This window comes from Prunus avium, chromosome 6 (genome assembly GCF_965620075.1).
Source record: "Prunus avium chromosome 6, drPruAviu1.hap1.1, whole genome shotgun sequence".
NCBI classification, from domain to species: Eukaryota; Viridiplantae; Streptophyta; class Magnoliopsida; order Rosales; family Rosaceae; genus Prunus; species Prunus avium.
The window spans coordinates 39,082,590-39,093,752 of record NC_142289.1 but is presented as its reverse complement, the minus strand read 5'-3'; the positions used below and the strand labels follow the sequence as shown (position 1 = coordinate 39,093,752).

Here is an 11,163-nt window from a genome sequence, read left to right as displayed (position 1 = left end):
ACAAAAATTGTAGAAAAAAAAAACAATTGGATATAATTGTGTAAAAGCAAAGAATATTTTTCCTTAACATTAGAAAATGATAAAGTACAACTGTAAAAATGACAAAGTACAAATGTACCATATAAGGAAATAATTGGCGTTCAGCCATGATCCATTTTTTAATGACGGTGAAATAAACCATGGGTATAGAATTATCGGGTGAAGAAACAGTACCTACATAATGAACTAATGGGTTTGGGGGCAAAAATAATATAATAAAATATTGTATGCAAACAAAGCATATGAGAAAATAAATGTAATAAAATATTTGTATGAAAACATAACTTTGTGATGAAATATTGATAAGCTTTGGGATGCAAGAATGAGGAAAAGAATAGAAGAAATATTCATCAATAGAAGGAAAGTAAAACGTGTGGATGAGAAAAGAAGAAAAACATTCAAGATTTTTTATTGACCTGAAGGAAGTGGATGATAAGATGAGATACCAAAGTGGAGCCCTAACCATGAAGAGAAAAGATCTCTCTACTTGCTGCTTGATATAATAAAGGGAAGAAAGAATTGGAGACCTTTTTCTTTTTCTTTTTTCTCTTTTTAGCTTTTCAATAGTTTACTCATAAAGTTTGGTGTATATTAGCAAGACTTTTGGTAATAAAAATTAGCATTAAAAGTATTGAAAAGTTGTTTATTTAACAAAGTTTTCAAAAGTCATTAATTTTTTGGATACCACAAAACTTTTAAATACTCTTTAAAAATCACAATTGAATACCACTAAACTTTTAAAAACTATTTAAAAGTCACAATTGAATACCTTCATACTCTTAAATTCATTAAAAATCATTAAAAGTTAGAATTGGATACACCCCCCTTAGTTCTTATAATTTCATAAGTCTACTGCTATTTTCACTCAACTGTCCTATTTGCCCACCCACCTTATCTTCAAAATTTTAAAAACAAATTTATCCTTTTATAAAATGAATTCTAAGGACATAATTCTTAAAAATGATAAAAACTAAAATTGAAGATTTCCACTCTTTTTAGGGTAATAATTTCCCCACTTCAATTTTGACCACTTACACTCCTTTTTTAGTTATAAAATGGAGTGTAAGTGGACAAAATTGGAGTGGAGAAATCACCGCTCTTTTTAAAAGACCCAACAGCCCAATCCCTTCAGCCAACCGACAAAGGAGAAATAAAAAATGGGGGCATAGTGTTTTAGGCTTACCATGCCCACGATTTCCAGCTTCGGAAAGTATATTATTTTTCCCTTGAATACCATTTTTGGTTAGTCATCAAATGTCACCAAATAATGGTTTAACAAGTAAAAAATCCGAATAATGTTAAATAGATAATTGTCAACTGTTGATCACTATCCATGAAAGCAAATAAACCAGAAAATTCCTGCTATTTTGGGTGATGTCAAGGTGGTAGACCAGACCATACTGATATAGGAAAAACCGAACGGAAAGGAGAAATTCAAACACCCTAGAAGTCATCCCTGAACGACGAAGATGGGCTTGCTCATCTATCCACCAAGACTGCCAACTTTTATCTTGTTGAACTCCAGTCTTGTGTGTTTTTTGGATAATAGGCATGGTGTTCAAGAGTCTTCATTACTCAAAAAATAATTGGCTTGGTTCAAGCGACACTTTGACCCAAAAACTAAACACCACTTATGGAAGAAGAAAAAAACACCACTTCACCCGAAAAAAAAAAAAAAAAAAAGGAAGGAAACCATAGATTGGCCCCGTCTGCTCTCTCTGTAACTCAAGCTTTGGAGTAGTTTTGGGACCCCCCTCAGATCATATCCGTTGTCATGTTGGAAGACTTGTTGTAGTTTTGCTTTGAAACTTAATAAACCATGCTTTATGTATAAAAACAAAAACAAAAACTGATCCAACAAGAAAAGAAAAGACAAAATGGTAAGCATGAGTTCATGAATTGTTATATTCGAATTTGGCCTTGATACTCAGAAAGCTAAATAATGACCACTTCCTTTTTAATGCAGAGCAACCGCTTACTTTCGAGCAGTACACTCTTGGAGCTGTTAAGTCTTCAAATATGAGCACCCAAATTGTGGATAATCAAGTAACTATAAATTCTCAATTGAAGGGACTTCTGTTTTTCTTTTTCTTTTTCTGGGATATACGTATGCTCTCTCTCTCTCCATGCCTTTTCACTTTCTATTGTTTTGATTTATTTTTTAAATTAAATTAATCAAGAAAAGTGGAAAGTTTGCTGGCCTAGAATAAGAGTAAATCAGGAAAAAAAAATTATTAAAGCATTGTTTCTCTCTCATAATAATGTCATCAAACAAATTTAAAAAAAAGTTAACTATAGTTAAATTCCATGGACATGTGTCAACTTTTGGGAAGGGTGGTGAGGTTAAAGTGGTCAGCAAACCCCTTAAAATTTTAGACGTCTGCATTTCCGTCCAATCCTTGTAATTAACTTGCATGGTTGGGATCTTTCGAAATTTTAGGGAGAGAGGGTCAGAAGGGATGTGGAAGAGAAAAAATGAGAGGAAGGGCGCATTGCAAGGGGCAAGATAGAAGGTTAAGCTTGCAGACAATAGCGGGGGATTTGAGTGGTCGAGAAATTGTCAATGGCATGTATAAAAGAGGGTGGCGGAGATACTAGAGACACCAAATTAAAGAAGACAAACATCTTCTTCAAATTAAGTGATACATAGATACATAGAGTATTGCGTGAGAATTCGAAAAACAGATAGAGAGGTAACGATGTCTGGGATGATGCTTACGCTGCTGCTATGCCTCTCAGTTGGGACAATTTCGGTTGTCCACTGTGGGAACCCTTACCTTTTTTTCACATGGAATGTCACCTATGGAACCCTCTCTCCTCTGGGAGTTCCCCAGCAAGTCATTCTCATAAATGGCCAATTTCCTGGACCCAACATCAACTCCACCACCAACAACAACATCGTGCTCAACGTCTTCAATAACCTTGACGAGCCATTCCTTGTGACATGGTGCGTACCTAGCTAATAATTCGATTCACATATATCCTATCATTTATTTAATAAATTTTTATTTAATTAATTGAGATTAATTATTGCAGGAACGGTATCCAGCAGAGGAAAAATTCATGGCAAGATGGAACCCTTGGAACCATGTGCCCCATTCCCCCTGGTACGAACTACACCTACCAATTCCAAGTGAAGGACCAGATCGGGAGCTACATGTACTATCCCACAACTGCCATGCATAAGGCAGGCGGTGCCTTCGGTGGCCTCCGCGTGAACAGTCGCCTGCTCATTCCAGTGCCTTATGCCGATCCAGAGGATGACTACACTGTCCTCATCGGTGACTGGTACACCAAAAGCCACACCCAACTAAAGAAATTATTGGACAGCGGTCGTTCCATGGCCAGGCCAGAGGGGGTCCTCATCAACGGCAAATCTTCAAAGGGAGATGGCAAAGACGAGCCCCTCTTCGTCATGAAGCCCGGCAAGACCTACAAGTACAGGATCTGCAACGTGGGGCTCAAGAACTCCCTTAACTTCAGGATCCAAGGACACTCCATGACGCTTGTTGAAATGGAGGGCTCCCACACCGTCCAAAACACCTACGACTCGCTTGATGTCCATCTCGGGCAATGTTTCTCCGTGCTTGTGACTGCCGACAAGGACCCCAAGGACTACTACATGGTGGCTTCCACCCGATTCACCAAGAGCGTGCTCACAGGCAAAGGCATCATCCGCTACGAAAATGGCAAGGGCCCTGCCGCGCCTGAACTCCCCAAGGCCCCCGTAGGATGGGCCTGGTCTCTTAACCAGTTCCGCTCCTTCCGCTGGAACCTCACTGCCAGTGCTGCCAGGCCTAATCCTCAGGGCTCCTACCACTATGGTAAGATTAACATTACCCGCACCATCAAGCTCGTCAACTCCGCCAGCAAGGTGGACGGCAAGCTTCGCTATGCCATCAACGGAATCTCCCACGTGGACGCTGAAACTCCCCTCAAGCTGGCTGACTACTATAAAGTTGACGACAAAGTCTTCAAGTTCGATACCATGAAGGATACTCCCCCAGCCACAGCGGCAGACAAGATCACCATGGTACCCAATGTTGTCAACATAACCATGAAAGATTTCGTTGAGATCATCTTTGAGAACCCGGAGAAGAGCCTTCAGACTTGGCATTTGGATGGATACTCCTTTTTTTCCGTCGCGTAAGTTCATCTATTTATTATACTTATCTATCTATCTAATTAAGTTAATTAAAGGAAATTAATCATTCTCCCTCTACAGCTCGGAGCCCGGCACGTGGACCCCAGAAAAGAGAAGCAACTACAATCTCCTTGACGCTGTGAGCAGGTACACTGTCCAAGTGTTCCCCAAATCCTGGGCTGCCATCCTGTTGACATTCGACAACGCCGGAATGTGGAACGTAAGGTCTGAACAACTGGAGAGGCGCTACCTAGGACAACAGTTTTACGTGGGCGTTGAAAATATTGCACGCTCCCTCAGAAACGAGTACAACATGCCAGACAATGCCCTTGTCTGTGGCATCGTTAAGGACATGCCCAAGCCCACACCATACAGCATGTAACATATTTCACCGCCATGCCATGCCGCTTCACACTACGTGACAGATACAGAGATAGAGAGGGACAGCGACGATCCGGAAAAGTGTACGCGTGTGAGCGAGTGTGAGAGAGAGAGAGATCATCATTAAGATTTTTCGTATTTCTTCGCAGCCAATAAGCAAAGAGAGTTAGAAGAATGGTAAAGAATAAGAAGGGTTTGGCACAACATAAAAGATTGCCTCATTATGTGTGCATCAACCCTCTAGAATTATGCCATTACATTTTCCTATCAGAGAAAAAAAAAGAGAAACAAATATGCCATTACATTTTTGTACTTCCATTTTATTTGTATGTTATAATCTCTTTCTTAATTATATTTTCCCAGTTTATTTTGCCCATTTATGATTTTCCTCATCATATATATATTATATAATGTAATTACAAAGTCTCATCTCTTTTCTTTACTCTTTAGCTATATAGAGCCCAATAGACACGTGGTAAATTAACTATTTACTCCCTACTATATAGAGACCTAGAGTCATGGTAAATTTACTATTTAGTCTGTCATGAATTCGACCAAAACAAACAAATGTCTGTCACTTAGCATCATATAACTGGATCCCGAGCCTTTACATTTAATATTCGTGCATTTAAAATTAATCCAATCATTTAAGATATGACACATATGGTTTTTTTTTATTTTAATCAGAAAATTGTTTTTAAATTAACAATTATTTTATTGTTAAAAAATTAAATAAATAAAACTAAAAAATCACGCCCTTTCCACCACTATAGGGGGAAGGGACTACAACTTCTTTGGCAAAAGGAGCTCAGATTAGGCTGCTCCAATCTTCCTTCCCATTCATTTATAGTGGGTCTTTCTTCTCCCTAAGTCAGAGCCATCAATTGATTGGTGGATTTCGTCCCTTAAATAGAAGAAGATAGCTTTTGGGGGTCATTGTGGTTTAGCCGTATTTGGTGGGGCTTGTTGTGGTAAAGGGGAAGGGAAAAGGGGAGTTGTTTTCCACATGCCAAATCTCATCCCCACAGTCCTTGCATCGACTGGGACATCGGAAGAAACAAGTGTTTTGAGAGAGGTATGGCGGTTAGGGTGGGTAGGGGTTGGGAGGGGGAGTCGACTTTCTGGTTTTGTAATTTTTTAAATAAAATTTTTAGGTTTTTTTAAAAATGTTATTAGATTTTTCAAGATTTGCTAATGTGATCATATTTTAAATGGTTAGATTATTAGAATGGTTCATATATTGCGAAATGCGGTTAAATGCATGAACACTAAATGCAAAGGCTCGTGATCTCATATAATCCGTAAGATAATGGTGCTTTATATGTTCAAAAAAATTATAAAAACTATTTATATTGCCCAAAACGATCATATTTTCCCACACTAATTAAACACACTTTTAATTACAGTTTTCCTCCTTTAATTAGAAATAATTTCACTCAAGTTTTGCACGTTTACTTAGAGCACTTCCAGCAGCTAAGGCTGGGCTCAGGCTGAGGGGGGGTTTGGGCCAAAAGAGGGTTTCCAGCAGCAAAGGCTGGTCTCGGCAAGAGGTGGGGGCCACAAGCCCTTGGGCCAGCCTGAGTTTTGGGATGACGTCAGCCCTCCAATTTGTTTTTTTTGTTTTGCAATAAAATAATGAAAAAAATACCCAAAAATTAATGAATTTTTTCCTATAAATACCAACCAATACTCTTCACTTTTAACACCAAATCCTCATACATTTTCTTCTCCTTCAATTATTATTCACTTTCAACCTTCTTTTTTTTTTTTCACTTTCTACCCAAAAATTCTATCTGAAAATATTATCCAAATTAATTGTTTAGGTAAAAAAATTTGTGAAAAAAACAAAAAAATGAATAGTATTTGCCCTTTGCCATGGCAACGGGTGGAAACATACGTTGCTTTTTGCAAGAGCAGCCACTATTCAAGTGAATAGTAACTTCCCTAACCCCCCTTGCCATGGCAAAGGGCAAACTGGTGGAAGTGCTCCTACAATCGTTGGGTATAAGAAGAAATGGAAAATGACTTCTATTCATGGATTCCTGTGCGTTTACTTACACACGAACGTGAGCATGTGTCGATTGCGACTTTTTGTTCTTCTTTAACTCTTTTATTTTAAAAACTAATTTTTAAAGTTTTTTATTTTATATATAAGATAAATCCAAAAGGCCTTAAAGTTTTGAAGATGGGCTGACTCCTATTTTCATGGGTAATTGCAGAACATGTTCATTTTTTTTTGTTTTAATTTTTTTTGTTGTTAAATTTTTTTTTTATTATAACACCATAAGAGTATATAGCGGAGATGATGAAAAAATTCGAAACTTCACTTAAAAGTCAGGAATAAGAGCGTAATCTTAAAAATATTGTGAATGTATTATTTATCCTTATTTAATGAAGTATTTCCTATTTTAACATTTTTCTTAAGCAAGGAAAATTTGTGGGATCAACAATATTTACCATTAGATAAGGAAGAGTTAGTTTGTTATAACCAATGTTGTATAATTTGACGACAAAATGTTGTATCGCAATTGTAACATTAATATTGTATAAGTTTGTCTAATATTCTCTTTAATGAGTATTCTTGCCGACATTCTTTTTATATTTACTTATTTTCTAGGACTTAATTAATATTAATGTTACATCAATATATTTTATCTATTTTATCAACACGGAGATGAAAATCTCCCAGTAATTATCCAACACGTACGTATGAGATGAAAATTTATTTTTCTCCATAAAGATAATTATGACCAAATGTGGTTAAGATAGTACATAAAAGCAGCGTTGCTCATATTTGGTACTTTTCTGATAATTTCGATTTTTGAACTTGAGAAGAAACTGAAATAGCAAACATTAATTCTTTATCTTTTGTAAAGACATACTAAATTAAAGATGGCCCCATTTGTTATTTTCGCACGTGATAATATTGCATTTGGACGGCTCCGGTTCATGGCCTAATCGTATCCAAGGGTGCAGAATTTCGCCCCGCATAATATTTTCAGGTGCAGAAGAAATTCCCAGGTCCAGCCTGAGCCGGGATTCGTGGAATTTCCTGACGTAGTCTTGGTTGTTGTTGGTGCATGCGTTTGAGAGAGATAGAGTCTAAAGGGGACAAAAGAAGAAAAGAAAATGAAAGGGCGGGCGCAAAGTAAGGGACAAGAAAAAAGGGTGAGCTGAGAGACGATCCCGGAAAGTTTGAATGGTTGAGAAATTGTGAAAGAGGTGTATAAAAGGGAAGGATTGGGAAGGATGAAGATCGTAGAAGAAGAACCAAGTATCTCCTTCTTCGAATAAATAATAATTGCTTGAGGAAAGGGTTGAATAGTGGTGAAATAAGAGAGATGAGTTCCATGATGTATATGCTGTTGCTCTGCCTCTCGGCTGGCTTAATATCGGTAGTCCAGGGTGAAGACCCTTACCTGTACTTCACATGGAATGTCACCTTCGGAACAATCTCTCCCCTCGGAGTCCCCCAACAAGGAATTCTCATCAATGGCCAGTTTCCGGGACCCAACATCAACTCCACCAGCAACAATAACATCGTGCTCAACGTCTTCAATAACCTTGATGAACCACTCCTTTTCACATGGTACGTATATGTACTTACGCGTTCATTGATTTACATATTCCATAATCAAACTATTTGTATCACATTTATTTATTGACTACTTTGCTGACCACCTCTCCAATAAAAATGGAATTAATTCATGCAGGAGCGGTGTCCAGCAGAGGAAGAACTCATGGCAAGATGGAACCCTTGGAACCATGTGCCCCATCCCCCCTGGTCAGAACTACACCTACCGCTTCCAGGTCAAGGACCAGATTGGGAGCTACTTTTACTATCCCATCACTGCCATGCACAGGGCATCCGGTGGCTTCGGTGGCCTCCGCATCAACAGTCGTCTGCTGATCCCCGTTCCATATGCTGATCCAGAGGATGACTATACTGTCCTCATCGGTGACTGGTACGCAAAAGGCCACACCGCTCTCAAGAAACACTTGGACAGCGGTCGCTCCATGGGAAGGCCTGACGGTGTCATCATCAACGGCAAATCAGCAAAGGGAGACGGCAAAGACGAGCCCCTCTTCACCGTAAAGCCAGGCAAGACCTACAAGTACAGGATCTGCAACGTGGGGCTCAAGAACTCCCTCAACTTCAGGATCCAAGGCCACCCAATGAAGCTTGTTGAGATGGAGGGCTCCCACACCGTGCAGAACACCTACGAGTCGCTTGATGTGCACGTGGGACAATGCTTCTCGGTGCTTGTGACTGCCGACAAAGACCCCAAGGACTACTACATGGTGGCCTCCACCCGATTCACCAAGAAGGTGTTGACCGGCAAAGGCATCATGCGCTACGAAAATGGTAATGGCCCAGCGTCCCCCGAGCTCCCCGAGGCTCCTGTAGGATGGGCCTGGTCTCTCAACCAGTTCCGTTCCTTCCGCTGGAACCTCACTGCCAGTGCTGCCAGGCCTAACCCTCAGGGCTCTTACCACTACGGCAAGATCAACATCACCCGCACCATGAAGATCGTCAACTCCGCCACCAAGGTCGATGGCAAGCTCCGCTATGCTATCAACGGAGTCTCCCACGTGGACCCCGAAACCCCACTCAAGCTGGCTGAGTACTATGGAGTTGCCGACAAGGTCTTCAAGTACGACACCATCCAGGATGAGCCCCCCGCCACAGTTGAAGACAAGGTCACCTTGGCACCCAACGTTGTCAACCAGACCTTCCGTAACTTCGTGGAGATCATCTTTGAGAACCACGAGAAGAGCATTCAGTCGTGGAATGTGGATGGATACTCCTTCTTTGCGGTGGCGTAAGTAATTTAGATTTGGGATGTTTTTTCAAATTATTATTATTAGTTCAATAAATAATGAATGACTATTTGCGCCGCATGCATGCAGCATTGAGCCCGGGAGGTGGACCCCAGAAAAGAGAAACAACTACAACCTTTTGGACGGTGTGAGCAGACATACCATCCAGGTGTTCCCCAAATCCTGGGCTGCCATCATGTTGACCTTCGACAATGCTGGAATGTGGAATGTGAGGTCAGAACAATCCGAGAGGCGCTACCTTGGACAACAGTTCTACGTGAGTGTTCTCTCTCCAGCACGCTCCCTCAGGGACGAGTACAACCTGCCAGACAACACCCTCGTCTGCGGCGTTGTCAAGGATTTGCCTAAGCCCCCTCCATACAACGCCGGCGCCTAAACTCTGATCTCATCAATCTACGTACTATGCATAAATAGGAGTTCGTACTAGTGTACTGTACAACAAAAAGGAATGGTCATTAAGCAGTGGAGTGGCTGATGATCATGCATGTGTATCAACCCTTTCCAAAATGCAATAAATTTTCAATTCTAATATATTTATATATATTTATTCTTAATCAAATAATAAACAAATATAAAATTAAAGAACCAAAGAGTATATAATATTCCCTTTTCAAATATTGTCCTGCATTACATATCAAACTACGTAAATGTACCAAATTGTTAGGTGAACATGAAAAACCTATATATAGCCATATGTATATGGATACTACAAGAACACACTCACGATGGATTTCACTCATTGGTCTTTCTTCTCTGTGTATGTGTATGTGTTGTCGTGTCTCTACGTCTGAGTGAGTGCACCAAATTAAAGACTTACCGGTTAGACTCCATGAGAGCCAGTGTTTTTTGTTTTTTTCCATCAGTCCAGTGCAGTGCAGTGCAGTACGTACTAACGCCTTTTCTTTGAAAAAGTAGTTTGGTAGGGGTCTATCTTTCTTTTTTTGTAATTTTTTTTGGTCCCTCCGAGAGACAGATCACTTTGAGTTTGAGGTAGGGGTCTATCTCAAAACATTCCCCTTCCTAGGGAAATTTGAAGTGTTTTTTTTTTGGCAGAAGGGAACTTTGAAGTTTAAACCCACATTTTCATTCCTAACAAACAGCTAGATCAACATATCAGTCCTATCAGAGAAGATGGTGTGGTGTCCATGCATGCGCAGATGAACCCAATATTGTTTGTGATGCTTACTCCCACTCACCCAGATAGACTGTGACGAGTCTTTACTTCTTAAGTGATTTAGGACCACCTCTCTCTCTCTCTCTCTCTCTCTCTCTCTCTCTCTCTCTCTCTCTCTCTCTCTATATATATATATATATATATATATATATATATATTGTCCTTGATGTTCTTGTAGTATGGCAACCACAACTAATGCAAACGGCCTCCTCTGACCCTCCGCAAATATATATATATATTTATTGATTTTGTTGATTCATGATATTATTGCTAAAAAAATTTGTCTATAGAGCTATAGAGCTAGAAACTCAAGAATAATACTTTAGGAATGATTATGCAAGCGAGCGAGCGTCAACTAATCGAAAACCATTTAAAAGTATAATCAAATAAAAAGACAAACCGCTTGCTTCAACTGGGATCTCTGAGACTTTGCATCTCCATATTTCGGACTCTCCTCCTGCTGCGGTGAGACAATTAATGTTTAATGATTTGTGTAGGGTTTCTACTCTTAGATTTGTTGCTGTTTAGTGTTTGTGTTGGGCTTTAGCCCTCCTTACCAAATAAAAAATAAAAAATAAAAAGA

The 11,163-nt window shown here is 39.6% G+C and overlaps 2 protein-coding genes across 2 annotated transcripts; both read left to right on the top strand.

The window, feature by feature from the left end:
- The first annotated feature begins 2,660 nt into the window (after positions 1-2,660).
- Positions 2,661-4,918, top strand: LOC110758992 (L-ascorbate oxidase homolog). Its single transcript, XM_021960983.2, has 3 exons — positions 2,661-2,986; positions 3,076-4,185; positions 4,265-4,918. Exons 1-3 carry the CDS (start codon positions 2,739-2,741, stop codon positions 4,563-4,565), a joined length of 1,659 nt encoding a protein of 552 aa, XP_021816675.2. The 5' UTR covers positions 2,661-2,738; the 3' UTR covers positions 4,566-4,918.
- Positions 4,919-7,828: 2,910 nt separating this feature from the next.
- LOC110758991 (L-ascorbate oxidase homolog) lies at positions 7,829-9,937 on the top strand. Its single transcript, XM_021960982.2, has 3 exons — positions 7,829-8,153; positions 8,278-9,387; positions 9,476-9,937. The coding sequence occupies exons 1-3, from the start codon at positions 7,906-7,908 to the stop codon at positions 9,780-9,782; spliced, it is 1,665 nt and encodes a 554-aa protein (XP_021816674.1). The 5' UTR covers positions 7,829-7,905; the 3' UTR covers positions 9,783-9,937.
- Positions 9,938-11,163: the final 1,226 nt, after the last annotated feature.

What these genes read in the sequence shown, in the direction of transcription:
- LOC110758991 (XM_021960982.2), top strand. Translation starts at nt 7,906, where the DNA reads ATGAGTTCCATGATGTATATGCTGTTGCTCTGCCTCTCGGCTGGCTTA. An exon ending in GAACCACTCCTTTTCACATG is followed by an intron (nt 8,154 to 8,277) that starts GTACGTATATGT and finishes TAATTCATGCAG; the next exon opens with GAGCGGTGTCCAGCAGAGGA. An exon ending in TACTCCTTCTTTGCGGTGGC is followed by an intron (nt 9,388 to 9,475) that starts GTAAGTAATTTA and finishes GCATGCATGCAG; the next exon opens with CATTGAGCCCGGGAGGTGGA.
- LOC110758992 (XM_021960983.2), top strand. Translation starts at nt 2,739, where the DNA reads ATGTCTGGGATGATGCTTACGCTGCTGCTATGCCTCTCAGTTGGGACA. An exon ending in GAGCCATTCCTTGTGACATG is followed by an intron (nt 2,987 to 3,075) that starts GTGCGTACCTAG and finishes TAATTATTGCAG; the next exon opens with GAACGGTATCCAGCAGAGGA. An exon ending in TACTCCTTTTTTTCCGTCGC is followed by an intron (nt 4,186 to 4,264) that starts GTAAGTTCATCT and finishes CTCCCTCTACAG; the next exon opens with CTCGGAGCCCGGCACGTGGA.